Here is a 14483-nt window from a genome sequence, read left to right on the forward strand (position 1 = left end):
GGTCAGGATCCATGCTGTTCGCTTTCAAAGCCTATTGCAATTAGAGAAACCGTTTGCGAACAGCATGGATCCTGACCAGACTGCGCAGATGCGCAGGCAGGTCTGGATCCACGCTGGTCACAAAGTCACTATGTTAATTTTCTCAAGGCGCGGCTCATTTGTTCTAACTACATATACATTGGACTGTATGCTAGACTTACCCTTCTTGCTCTCTCAACTTCCCCACATGGTAGCCTCTTGTTGAAGTCTATACCAGTCAGTGGAGTACCAGTGGGTGGTAGCAAAATAGAGGCATCCATTGTTAGGTACTCTACATTAAGGGGACGCGACTGTAAATGAAAATTACAAAAATACTATAGTATTAAGTAAAATTTAAACAAAAGATATGCTAAAGTATTTTTAACTGTTACTATCAATATTTGCCCAAGCCAATAAATCTATAGGCAGAACAAAACAAGAGGGCCAAGATGGCCCTAGGTCGTCCATCTGAGAAACACACCATTACAGTGTTAACATGTTTGACCTAGTGACTTCATGGAAACAAACATTCTGACCAATTTTCATTAAGAATGGACCAAAAATGTGGCATCTTAAGTGTAAACATGTACTTTCTTCCTTTTGACTTAGCCAAGATGACCTACATTTGAACTTGACCTAGATTTGATCAAGGTAATCATTCTGACCAAATTTCATCAACCTCAATTGAAAAATACAGCCTCTATCACATACAAATCGTTTTTATTTGATTTGTTCTTGCGATCTAGTTTTTGAACCAAGATGACCCATATTCAAACTTGACCTTAATTTTATCAAGGCTATCATTCTGACCAAATTTCATGAAGATCAACTGAGAAATACAGTCTCTACTGCATACACAAGTTTTTCTTTGATTTGACCTAGTGACCTAGTTTTTGACCCCAGATGACCCATCTCAAACTCGGCCTAGATTTCATCAAGGCAATCATTCTGACCAAATTTCATGAAGATCAATTGAAAAATACAGTCTCTATCGCATACACAAGGTTTTTCTTTGGTTTGAACTAGTCACCTACTTTTTGACCCCAGATGACCCATATTCAAACTCAACCTAGATTTTTTCAGGACAATCATTCTGACTAAATTTCATGAAAATCAATTGAAAACTACAGCCTCTATCAATACACTGAATTTTTCTATAATTTGACCTAGTTTTTGATGCTAGATGACCCATATTCAAACGCAACCTAGATTTCATCAAGGCAATCATTCCGACCAAATTTCATGAAGGTAAATTGAAAACTATAGCCTCTATTGCATACAAAAGGTTTTCTTTTGATTTGACCTAGTGACCTAGTTTTTGAACCAAGATGACCCATTTTCAAACCTGGTCTAAATTTTATCAAGGTTATCACTCTGACAAAATTTCATGAAGATTAACTGAAAAATACAGCCTCTATCATATACACAAGGTTTTTCTTTGATTTGACCTAGTAACCTAGTTTTTGAACCCAGAAGACCCATTTTCGAATACTTTCAAAGTATTTTGTTCACTCGGTTATGTTTAGTCTCTCCAATATGCAATGTGGCAACTTGTCAGCCTCAATGGCGGAGAAAAATGCTTTTTGTTTGGTTATTGTTGGTTTTAATGATGCACCGGCACAATTATAGGTTATATGGTGACTTTGCAGCTTTAATGAAAGAGGAAGACCTTCTTCGTCCATTATTTCATTGCAGACAGACACATCTGTAGAACCATCCACCTTCCGTAAGCCAGCTGGATGGCTTCCTCACATGAAGAATTCAATGCCCTGAGTGAGGCTTGACCCCACACTGGTGAATGGCAAGTGAATCGAAGTTAGCAACCTTAATCACTCGGCCATGGAGGCTTCTGGGTAGCCCTCTAAGTATTATTTCAGGCTTAGGGAGTCATGTGAGTACAACCAGCCACCTCTCTTAGATAAACTAGATGGATTCTTCACACAAAATAAATTCAACCTCAACAAAGCTCGAACCATCGGTAACGGGCAAATATACAAAATCTAGTCACCTTTATTACTTTGTCAGAGCACCTGATAACATTTCAGATGCATCAGTGAAACTGTTCATATGAAATTCAAAAAAATCTCTCATACTCAATTTGACAAATGCAGAAAAAATCCCTTCTTTGAATTTATTAAATAAAACTTTAAAAAAAAAAAAAAAAAAAAAAAAAGTATGATCTGAACCAGAGCTATCACTGAAGGTGATTAATACCCTCAGACACTGCTTTGATACAGGGAAAGTAAAATGTTGAGATCATAACCTTTGACCTTCAAGTGTGACCTTGACCTTGAATCTATTAACCTGGATTTTGTACTCTGTATGTTGTGAGGATAAGTTTAAACAATTGGTGCTAGTTTTATGAAAATTCCAATAGTTAGGTAAGAAGACCTGGAACTGACACAAATTTGAGCTAATTTATCTTTCATCTCTAAGTTTGACCTTGACTTTGGACCTAGTGACCTGGGTTGTGCAAACTGCATATCATCTTGATGAGGTTAATAATTACTCTTAATTCATGAAATTCAATCCTAATGGTTTAGAAGATATGGAGTGGACACACATTTAAGCTATTTAAACTTTGACCTCTGTGACCTTGGACCTAGTGAATCTGGATGTGTGCTCTGCACCTAGTCTTGAGGTAAATAATTAATGTTAGTTTTATGAAAATCATTTCAGTGGTTTAGATGATATGGAAAGGACATGAACTGAAGCTATTTGACCATTGACCTTCAAGTGTGACCTTTACCTTGTACCTGGTGATCTGATTCATGTGCTCTACATCTAGACTTGATGAGGCAAATATTTGATGCTAATTTATGAAAATCTTCCGAGTAATTTAGGAGACATGGAGTTGACACAAACTCTTTGAATTTTGACGTCCAAGAGTGCCCTAGATTTTTGACCTTGTGACCTTAATTGCATGCTCTGCATTTAACTTGATGAGGAAAACAAGAGCACCGCCTTGCGGGTGCTGACGCTCATCTGATTTTTTTTGTGTAATAGAAATATTGTCCTACCCATGATTTTCTAAGTCTAAAAAGGGCCATCATTCTTGCAAAAAGCAGTACAGAGTTATGTTTCTTGATGTACATTGTCCACTTATGATGGTGAAAAACTGTTGCAAGTTTTAAACACATAGCTTTGATAGTTTATGAGAAAAGTTGACTTAAACATATTACTCAACCAAGAAAATGATTTTCTAAGTCCAAAAGGGGCAATAATTATTGCAAAAAGCAGGATGGAGTTATGTTGCGTGCTGTACAGGGTCAGCTTATGATGGTGAACAAGTGTTGCAAGTTTCAAAGCAATAGCTTTGATAGTTTAAGAGAAAAAGTTGACCTAAACATAAAACTTAACCAAGAAATCTGATATTTTCTAAGTCCAAAAGGGGCCATAAATCTTGCAAAAAGCAGGACAGAGTTTTGTTTCTTGCACTACAGGGTCAACTTATGATGGTGAACAAGTGTTGCAAGTTTTAAAGCAATAGCTTTGATCGTTTAGGGTAAAAGCTGACCTAAACATAAAACTTAACCAAGAAAACTGATTTTCTAAGTCCAAAAGGGGCAATAAATCTTGCCAAAAGCAAGATGGAGTTATGTTTCTTGATGTACAGGGTCTGCTTATGATGGTGAACAAGTATTCCAAGTTTCAAAGCAATAGCTTTGATAGTTTAGGAGAAAAGTTGACCTAAACATAAAACTTAACCAAGAAATCTGATATTTTCTAAGTCCAAAAGGGGCCATAAATCTTGCAAAAAGCAAGATGGAGTTATGTTTCTTGCTATACAGGGTCAGCTTATGATGGTGAACAAGTATTCCAAGTTTCAAAGCAATAGCTTTGATAGTTTAGGAGAAAAGCTGACCTAAACATAAAACTTAACCAGGCAACGCGGACGCAGACGCCGACGCCGACAACCGCTCAAGTGATGACAATAACTCATCATTTTTTTTCAAAAAATCAGATGAGCTAAAAACTGATGCTAGCTTTAAGAAATTTTCCTAGAGGTTTAGACAATATGGAGCAGACACAAGGCTGAACTATTTAACCTTCGATCTCTGTGTGCCAATGACCTTGGAGTTTGGGACCTTGGTTGTGTGCTCTGCCCATCATGTTGATAAGGTTAATTGATACAAGACCTATGAAAATCTTGCAAAGAGTTAAGAAAATATTGAGCAGCAGGAATAGTGGACTGAAAGACATGCCAGACTCCAACACTGAACCACTATATTTGGTATCCAGGGGTATAATTAATTAAAAACTAGAAATTGCTTTTGTAAAAAAGCGCATGTCTCCCCAATGCAAAGTGCTATAGGCAAGAAGTCAATAGGGGTCAGAAGCGAAAGTCAAAGAGACACTGATGGTTGGCTGCAATAGGGATCATCTACTTGGCATGTCCAGTCATCCTGCTAAGTTTCAACACTCTTGGCCTAGTGGTTCTCAAGTCACTGTTCAGGCTCCTGTGACCCTGACCTTTGATCAAGTGACCCCAAAATAAATTGGGGTCGTCTACTCTGCATGTCCAATCATCCTATTAAGTTTCAACATTCTAGGTCAAGTGGTTCTCAAGTTATTTTCCGTAAATGATTTTACATGACCAGGCCCCCCTGTGACCTTGACCTTTAATAGACTGACCCAAAAATCAAAAGGGGTCATCTACTCTGCATGTTCAATCGTCCTATGAAGTTTCAACATTCTGGGTCAAGTGGTTCTCAAGTTATTGATCGGAAATTGTTTTCCATGTTCAGGCTCCTGTGACCTTGACCTTTAACAGAGTGACCCCAAAATCGATAGGGGTCATCTACTCTGCATGTTCAATCATCCTATGAAGTTTCAACAGTCTGGGTCAAGAGGTTCTCAAGTTATTGATTGGAAATGGTTTTCAATGTTCAGGCCCCTGTGACCTTGACCTTTAATGGAGTGACCCCAAAAACAAATAGAGGTCATTTACTCTGCAAGAACAATCATCCTATAAAGTTTCAACATTCTGGGTCGAGAGGTTCTCAAGTTATTGATCGGAAACGGTTTTCGATGTTCAGGCCCCTGTGACCTTGACCTTTAACAGAGTGACCCCAAAATCGATAGGGGTCATCTACTCTGCATGACCAATCATCCTATGAAGTTTCAACATTCTGGGTCAAGTGGTTCTCAAGTTATTTATCGGAAATGGTTTTCCATGTTCTGGCCCCTGTGACCTTGACCTTTGACGGAGTGACCCCAAAATCAATAGGGGTCATCTACTTTGCATGACCAATCATCCTATGAAGTTTCAACTTTCTGGGTCGGAAGGACGGACAGGGCAAAAACAATATGTCTCCCCCAGAGGGGGAGTAATTATAGGACAGTTTGTTTGTAAAATAACTGAAGGGGTATTATTCACATTTTTACAGCAGGGATATTTTTTTTAGAATTCCTATGGGGACACCTGCTTAAATTCCAGGTGTATTTAACAGTGGTATGATTATAACAGCATACTGTAACATGTGAAGCATATACAGCCACAGAAGAATTTTTCAACAGACGACCTAAACTAAAACAAGAGACCCAAATGGGCCTAAGTCGTCTCCAGACCTTGACATAATTAGATTTTGCTTGTGACAAAGTTTAGATGACATCATGAAGCAGTTTATGAAAATTTATTAACTGGTCCATGACTGATTCCGAAGACACTTGATTTACTGTTGCTGATGGTAAGCTAAAATGTGTGTACTTTTAGACAAGAGTAATCTTTGAGGCATTCATCTGCATAATTTAATGTATTATCAATATGTATTATTGACAGAAGTAATGGAGTTTAAAACAATTTAACACAGCAGGGAACTGTGCCTTTATATGGCGCAGAATGATGCTAGTGTATTTTACTTATGATTCAAGGGAATTAATTCTTACTTAGTAGAACAGGGCACTGTTTAGCAGTTATCTCCCTTGTTCAAAATGCATTTATCAAAGTTTATCTAGTTTTTTCTATTTTTAGCTCTAGCAGCCCCTAAAAGGGGCCAAGTGCACCCATTTGAACAAATTTGGGAGAGGGCCATATAGTTATGCTACAGACAAAGTTTAATGCAGATTTATCAAGCGATTCATGAGATAAAGACTTTTAAAGGTATTTCTCTTTTTAGCTCTAGCGGCCCGGCCCCTACAAGGGGCCAAGTGCCCCCATTTGAACAAATTTGATAGAGGACCTTGCCAGGATGCTACAGACCAAATCTGGTGTTATTCTGACACGTTGTTTCAGAGGAGAAGATGTTTAAGTGAAAATGTGGACGCCAGACCATCCACCTATACTAATAGCTCACCCTGAACATTTGGTTCATGTGAGCTAATAAAAGTGAATACAAATTCTTTTTATCTGATGGAGATAAAGATTTAATCATTGATAAACTGTGGCAATGCCATGATTATTTCTAAATATCAACATGAAACGTTCATATTTTCATGTATTATCAAAATCAACAATGTATGACAACTTACCTTCATTTCGTTGTACTCATCTTCAAACATATCCAGGAAAATCTCTTCACTCTGAAAAATATAACTTTTATTAAAGTGTGAGGTATATATATATATTTCTAAGATATCCACTTAATAAACAGTGGTCGGTTGCATTTAGGCAATGTTTTTGATCCCGATTAGCAGAAGTGAATATTTTATCAATATTCACCAATTTTAGGTTACATGTAATATCTCTGTTATAGTAGAATACTCTTGCAAAGTTTTGATTTAAACAAAATTTTCTGTCGCTGCCCTGTTTGACACTGATTATTTAACAGCAGTAATCTAGACTAACAAATGTTTTTGTACTTGTACTGTTTATAATTCATTCAATTTGAAGAACTGTACATATTTAGATTAAAGAGTCTGTTCGTTTGTTTTGGGGTTAACATTATTTTTTAACTGTATTTCAGTTATGTAATGGCGAGCAGTTAACCTAACCAGTGTTCCTGGATTCTGTACCAGTAATACAAAATTGTTCTCCAAAGGTAACTGCCAATTTCCCCACATGAATCTGTCGTGGAGGACAAATTATTTCAGACACAATGTCTTTTATCAAATCGTCACAGAGAACATACCCCTTACCCGGAAATCGAACGTACAACCCCGCTATCTGTAGATCTGAGCTCACCCTATTGAGCTAAGTGGGTGGACACTTATTTGCACTGAATGTAGAGGAAGTTCCCTATACTGCTTCCAAGACCTTTGACAAGTACTCGCAACTAGGTAAGGTATCAAGGAGACTGGTCAAATTCTGCTCTTGGCAGGACCGGCAGCCTGAAGTTCAAGTGCCTGGTATTCTACTCCTGCACCTCCCAAATGTTTCAAACTGATCAATATCAAAATATGATTTACCACGTTTTAATGAAACTGGTGTGAAGGATAGGTTTACCAACAGTTGTAAAGCAATTTTTTTTTTATTAATGTGTTAATGTATGGCAGTGACTAAACTCACCCACACTCAGCTCTAATAGCAGCTGCTGTGTTCTTAGATTTGATGTGATATCACACTTGTGAAATGCTTATGCAAAATCTGTCAGTGGACATAGATTTGCTATTTAAGAGCAAATAAGTTCCTAGTAGAACATTTTATCAGCAATTCTTACATGATTCCCAGCAACTGCTACATATGAGCCATGCCATGGGAAAACCAACATAGCGGCTTTGCGACCAGCATGGATCCAGACCATTCTGCGCATCTGCGCAGTCTGGTCAGGATCCATGCTGTTCGCTAACGGTTTCTCTAATTGCAGTAGGCTTTAAAAGCGAACAGCATGGATCCTGACCAGACTGTGCGGATGCGCAGGCTGGTCTGGATCCATGCTGGTCGCAAACCCACTATGTTGGTTTTCTCATGGCACAGCTCAATTATGTATATATTTAGCTACCATTCAGCAATGAATTCTCAAATAACAAGAGCTGTCACAGGAGACAGTGTGCTCGACTATTTCGATGCTGGATAGTGAAACTGGGCATATTTGAGGAAACTGGAGCTATCACTGGAGAGATTAATGACTCCAATGGTGGATGAAGATATTGCACACATAGCTTAAGTCTGTGTCAAACATATTAAGTAATAAGAGAGGTAAATATTTAGTGTATCAAAACACTATATAAGTATAATTTTTAGCAAAAAGGCGAATAACTCATAAAATATTGGTGCAAGGGTTATGCACCTTGTGTCATATGATGTGGGTGATGATGTGGAACAATACTTCAAGTTTGAATTAAATGCATTTCGTAATAACTGAGATATAGTGAAAATGCATCAAAACTAACCTTAAATTCTAAGTAAAAGTGGGCATAATTCATGAAAAATTGGTGCCTGAGTTATGCACCTTGTGTCATATGATATGGGTGATGACGTTGAACAACTATATTAAGTAGGAATCAAATCCATTCAGTAACTAGAGCTATCACTAAAGGTGATGAATGTACCCCCCGCATGCACTGACACAGTACATTGCAATTTGACGCACACAAGATTGCATAATTTGTGGACTGTACGATATAGACTGTATGTATACAGTATAGTAACAAAAAACAAAGTCCCATAACTATGCAGAATATTTATCTAAAAGAATGTAACATGCACCATGCACAACTAGGTTTGGTACTGATCACTTGTGTGAAGTTTCATTAAATTGTGTATAAGGGTTTGGTAGATTAGGCACGCACAAGATTGCATATGCAGACTGTATGTACATAGTATGTTAACAAGAAACAAAGTCCCATAACTCTGCAATTTTTGTCGCTGAAAGAACCTAACATGCCCCATGCACAACTACTGTTGTTACTGATCACTTGTGTGAAGTTTCATTAAATTGTGTCAAGGGGATGAGGAGAGATGGTGCGCACAAGATTGTGTCTATGTATACAGTATAGTAACAAAAAAACAAAGTCCCATAACTCTGCAAATTTTCTTCTGAAAGAACCTAACATGCCCCATGCACAACTACTGTTGGTACTGATCACTTGTGTGAAGTTTCATTAAATTGTGTCAAGGGGATGAGGAGAGATGGTGCGCACAAGATTGTGTCTATGTATATAGTATAGTAACAAAAAAACAAAGTCCACTAACTCTGCAAATTTTTTTTCTAAAAGAACCTAACATGCCCCATGCACAACTACTGTTGGTACTGATCACTTGTGTGAAGTTTCATTAAATTGTGTCAAGGGGATGAGGAGAGATGGTGCGCACAAAATTGTGTCTATGTATATAGTATAGTAACAAAAAAACAAAGTCCCATAACTCTGCAAATTTTTTTTCTAAAAGAACCTAACATGCCCATGCACAACTACTGTTGGTACTGATCACTTGTGTGAAGTTTCATTAAATTCTGTCAAGGGGATAAGGAGAGATGGTGCGCACAAGATTGCGTCTTCGGCCAGACGGACAGACGGCCAGACGGACAGACGGACAGACAGACAGACAGACAACCTGAAACCAGTATACCCCCCCTTACAACTTTGTTGTCGGGGGGTACAATAACATAGAGTGAAAGTGCATCAAAACTTTAACCTTAAAATCTAAGTGAAAAGGGGGATAAATCATGAAATACTGGTGCCAGAGTTATGGCCATTATGTCAGATGATGTGGGTGATGATGCGGAATAATATTTTAAGTTTGAATCAAATCAATCAAGTAATTACAGAGATAAGAAGAAAAATGAGAAAATGTAAAAAAACTTTAACCAAGGTGGGGACGCGTAGAGATGCTGATGCCAATGCCGGCTCAAGTAGGATAGATCTCCTTATACTTTATATAGTTGAGGTAAAAATGGGGCAGTTTGATTTGTTATACCTACTTTTCAGTTTCCGTTGATAATTTGTTATTTATATACTAATTAAAACAAAGTTCTAAAATTGTTCAAATTTCAGTAGAAAATGGTCTTTTCCTGAATTAAAGATATATTACCTATGTAAACTAGAGCTATCACTAAAGGTGATGAATGTACCCCCCACATGCACTGACACAGTACATTGCAATTTGACGCACACAAGATTGCATAATTATGTGGACTGTATGTATATAGACTGCATGTATACAGTATAGTAACAAAAAACAAAGTCCCATAACTATGCAGAATATTTATCTAAAGGAATATAACATGCACCATACACAACTAGGGTTGGTACTGATCACTTGTGTGAAGTTTCATTAAATTGTGTGCAATGGTTTGGTAGATTAGGCACGCACAAGATTGCATATGCAGACTGTATGTACATAGTATGTTAACAAGAAACAAAGTCCCATAACTGCAATTTTTGTCGCTGAAAGAACCAAACATGCCCCATGCACAACTACTGTTGTTACTGATCACTTGTGTGAAGTTTCATTAAATTGTGTCAAGGGGATGAGGAGAGATGGTGTGCACAAGATTGTGTCTATGTATATAGTATAGTAACAAAAAAACAAAGTCCCATAACTCTGCAATTTTTTTTCTAAAAGAACCTAACATGCCCATGCACAACTACTGTTGGTACTGATCACTTGTGTGAAGTTTCATTAAATTGTGTCAAGGGGATGAGGAGAGATGGTGCGCACAAGATTGTGTCTATGTATATAGTATAGTAACAAAAAAACGAAGTCCCATAACTCTGCAAATTTTTTTTCTAAAAGAACCTAACATGCCCCATGCACAACTACTGTTGGTACTGATCACTTGTGTGAAGTTTCATTAAATTCTGTCAAGGGGATGAGAGATGGTGCGCACAAGATTGCGTCTACGGACAGACAGACAACCTGAAACCAGTATACCCCCCCTTACAACTTTGTTGTCGGGGGGTACAACAAAGTATAATGTTTTAATGGCTGAATCTCTAGATAATTGTCAGAGGGTTTAAAATGTAACAGCCATGTATATTTCAGCTTTTTGTTCTCCTTGTTCAAAACTGTTACATTATACAATTATTGACTCTTGAGCCACTGGATATGATGCGATATTCACTGGAAGTGTTGCAACCTTTCTAATGTTTGAAAGGAAACAATTTCTGTGTGAAACTTTCATCTATTTTTAGAAAGTCATGTATACTGAGGAAATTCCACTAACCATTTAACATGAAATATATTTTGAAAGATGATGGGCAGTTTCGGCCAATGAAATTTAGGTTATTTTTAGAACGTACAATAAATCTGTTAATGTATACAGGTGACAAGGTTTGCTGTTTATTAGTAAGGATCTACCGAGATGAAAAATTCCTCCTGTACAAACCTTGTAAAAATTTCTCAACAATTGGTTACTACATTCTCTTGCATTTTCAATGCATGCTAGATGTCGATCCTGCAGGTACGACTTTCCTGGTGTATACACTAGCTGTTTTAATAGTCGTATACTAAGTTCTAATGTTGACAGCCTAACTTTACTGCCGGGTTGCGATGCGAGGGTGATTATACGTATCAGTCTCTCTACTAGTAGAATGTTGTAGTTATCTTTGGCCTGTAAAAAAGAAACATTTACTGTACATTTAAGCGGCATCACGAGAAAACCAACACAGTGCGTTTGCGACCAGCATGGATCAAGACCAGCCTGCACATCTGCGCGTATGCGCAGGCTAGACTGGATCCTGTGCTGGTCTGGATCCATGCTGTTCGCAGAGTCACTGTGTTGGTTTTCTAATGGCGTGACTCAAATATTCACTGTACATTTTAATTCTGGCTAATAACATTTTATTTCATACCTTTAAGCGAATTATTGTGAAAAATATATTTGATATTTAATTTGTACGGAATAAGAGGTCAGTGAATTATGGTTAATTCTATTGATAAAACATGAAATAACTCTTAGCATACTACATGTAGCAGCAATTGTATCTGCCTTTGCAACCAGAGCAGATCATGATCAGACTACACTGTTCAGTCAATAAATCTTCAGTGAATACCCCTATGAACTATAAATGGTAATGTCCAAATTGAAAGATAGAGTAGTTCATTTTAGAAACTCAGCAGGGTAAGAAATAAAAAGAATTCATATCCATGCAGTCTGATCATGGTCTGCACTATTCGCAATTCAGCCAGTAAATTTTCAGTGCCCAAACTGAATGATGAACCAGTCCATTTTAGAAATTTAGAAGGTTAAAGGTTAAAATATCGCAGCTTGTGTTCACTTCTAACCAAACTAAACAAGAGCTGTCTGTTGACAGCGCGCTCGACTATTTGAAGAATTGAGGGAAGTATGGGGTCAAAATATTACCAGAGATTTTCAGACAAAAGAAAAAAATAGATAAGACGAACAATGTTTCTGTATTTTTGGATTTGGATAAGTCTTGGACTATAATGTTCAAAACTTTCAAAGCCAAATATCAAACAGTTTAGACAAAATATGGAATGGTATGAGAAACTTGACTAATTTTTATGTCAAACAAGAGCTGTCTCCATAGGATGACACATGCCCCCGATGGCATTTTGAATGAATAGTTATGGCCGATGTAAGAGTTTAGGACCTTTGACCTACTGACCTGGGTCTTGTGCGTGACACGTTGTCTTACTGTGGTACACATTCATGCACAATAATTTTAAAATCCATGCATGAATGAAAAAGATATAAACCGGACACGCCCATAAATGCGCTATCATGAAATATGACCTTTAACGTCTAAGTGTGACCTTGACCTTTGAGCTACGGACCTGGGTCCTGTGCACGACACGTCGTCTTACTGTGGTACACATTCATGCCAAGTTATTTGAAAATCCATCCATGGATGACAAAGATATGGACCAGACACGAATGCACTATCATGAAAAATGACCTTTAACGTCTAAGTGTGACCTTGACCTTTGAGCTACGGATCTGGGTCTTGCGTGCGACATGTCGTCTTACTGTGGTACACATTCATGCCAAGTTATTTGAAAATCCATCCATGGATGACAAAGATATGGTCTGGACACGAAAGCACTATCATGAAAAATGACCTTTAACGTCTAAGTGTGACCTTGACCTTTGAGCTACGGACCTGGGTCTTGCGCGCGACATGTCGTCTTACTGTGGTACACATTCATGCCAAATTATTTGAAAATCCATCCAACCGATGACAAAGATATGGACCGGACATGCCCATCATTTGTACTTACAAATTTTCCCCTGAATGATCTCATTAATGTATACAAGTCCACGTGCATTCAGATAATAAGAATTTAAGATCCACTGTTTAATTTCAGATTGGATAAAATCTAACATAAATAAAGAGGTCGAATTTGTTTGGGTTGCATGTTGACCTTTGAAATGTTTTTCTTTGTAATACAGGTAATAGACCTTTCTAACGTGAACGTGATTACGAATGAATCTGTAGGGTTTTGGGCTAATTTGTGGTCTACGGGAGACAATTTCATCCAATAGTAATGCAATAGTTACCTCCCTTCGACCATTATGTGCAAATAACATTTGCGGATTCAGTGGTCGGTTTCCGATTTGCGTTGGAAATGTCTAATATACAGCTATACAAAGTTGTCAGGTGTACAATTTAGGCTGTTCCTGGATAAATTGGTTCGCGCAATGTTATTTGCAAACTTATTTATACAATATCTTTTCAGCATAGTTTTTAAAGGATAGATGAATAATTGCCTAATATTGGAGAAACAAAGAGTGATTGAAATGTAACCAAATACATGGATGTAGATCTACACACATATTGCTATATTAATTCAATAAAATGTTAAGACATTAAACACACTGTCTTGGCCTAGAATATGTCACGGTCAATTTCAAACTAATTCTTGTGTACCTTTTATTTTTCATGCAAATCGTGTATAGTTACTGTCATTGAATACAAACGAATACAGTTCTTTAATACATAGTTATAAATAGAAAATAATAACGTTATTAGAAAAGTTGATTATGCTTTTCTTTTCTTTATATTAAATCGGGTTTTTCTTTACAGTCAGTCAGTACGGTTCAAAAGTAGTACAACTGTTTTGTAATGGATAATTGTTTCAACATTCGATTCCCCTTTTATCAAAGATATCGTTACAAATAATCTTATTTTATCTTTTTATTCATATCGACGTCAAATGCTCACAAGAGGTATTAAAACAAAATGCATGCGGTCTTTTGTGTTAAGAAGTTGAAATGTATTTAACAGTTTCTTTTTGTTTGGTGTTTTGGACCCATCCGATACCGGAGAATGTTGCATTAGTGCGCTTTTGTTCTGGAGTTGGACAGGAATTTTTTTGTCAAAGCGCAAACTTTCGTACATGTATCCATTAGCTACATTAAATGTTTGAGAGGCTGTTTTGCATTTTCTGTAATACATAAAGTTTAAAGTAAACAACGCTCAATTGGCCTTAAACATTTCTTGGATAAAAAAAAAAAAAAATCTGGGGCGGACAGAGTTAGTAATGTTATGAACTTGTGGTCCGGCCCAACCATTTCATTATTCTTAGAATGTTTTGTTTTGTATATACAGTAAATGTATCTGTTTTTAAAAAAGGAAGGAAGGTTTAATTGAATTAAGTCAAATCACCTTAATTATATTAA

At 37.1% G+C, this 14483-nt stretch overlaps 1 protein-coding gene across 2 annotated transcripts in view; it reads right to left on the reverse strand.

Moving 5' to 3' along the window:
• LOC128554415 (protein CLEC16A-like) overlaps positions 1-14483 on the reverse strand; it is a 181945-nt gene that overhangs the window by 81378 nt on the left and 86084 nt on the right. For both annotated transcript variants that reach the window (XM_053535705.1, XM_053535701.1), the window contains exons 15-17: positions 11226-11450; positions 6490-6540; positions 201-329 (exon numbers count right to left, since the gene is read on the reverse strand). In XM_053535705.1, coding sequence (XP_053391680.1) covers positions 201-329; positions 6490-6540; positions 11226-11450 — 405 coding nt within the window. The remainder of the gene's footprint in view (positions 1-200; positions 330-6489; positions 6541-11225; positions 11451-14483) is intronic.

The sequence above is a fragment of the Mercenaria mercenaria genome, chromosome 2, assembly GCF_021730395.1.
Source record: "Mercenaria mercenaria strain notata chromosome 2, MADL_Memer_1, whole genome shotgun sequence".
Classification (NCBI taxonomy): Eukaryota; Metazoa; Mollusca; class Bivalvia; order Venerida; family Veneridae; genus Mercenaria; species Mercenaria mercenaria.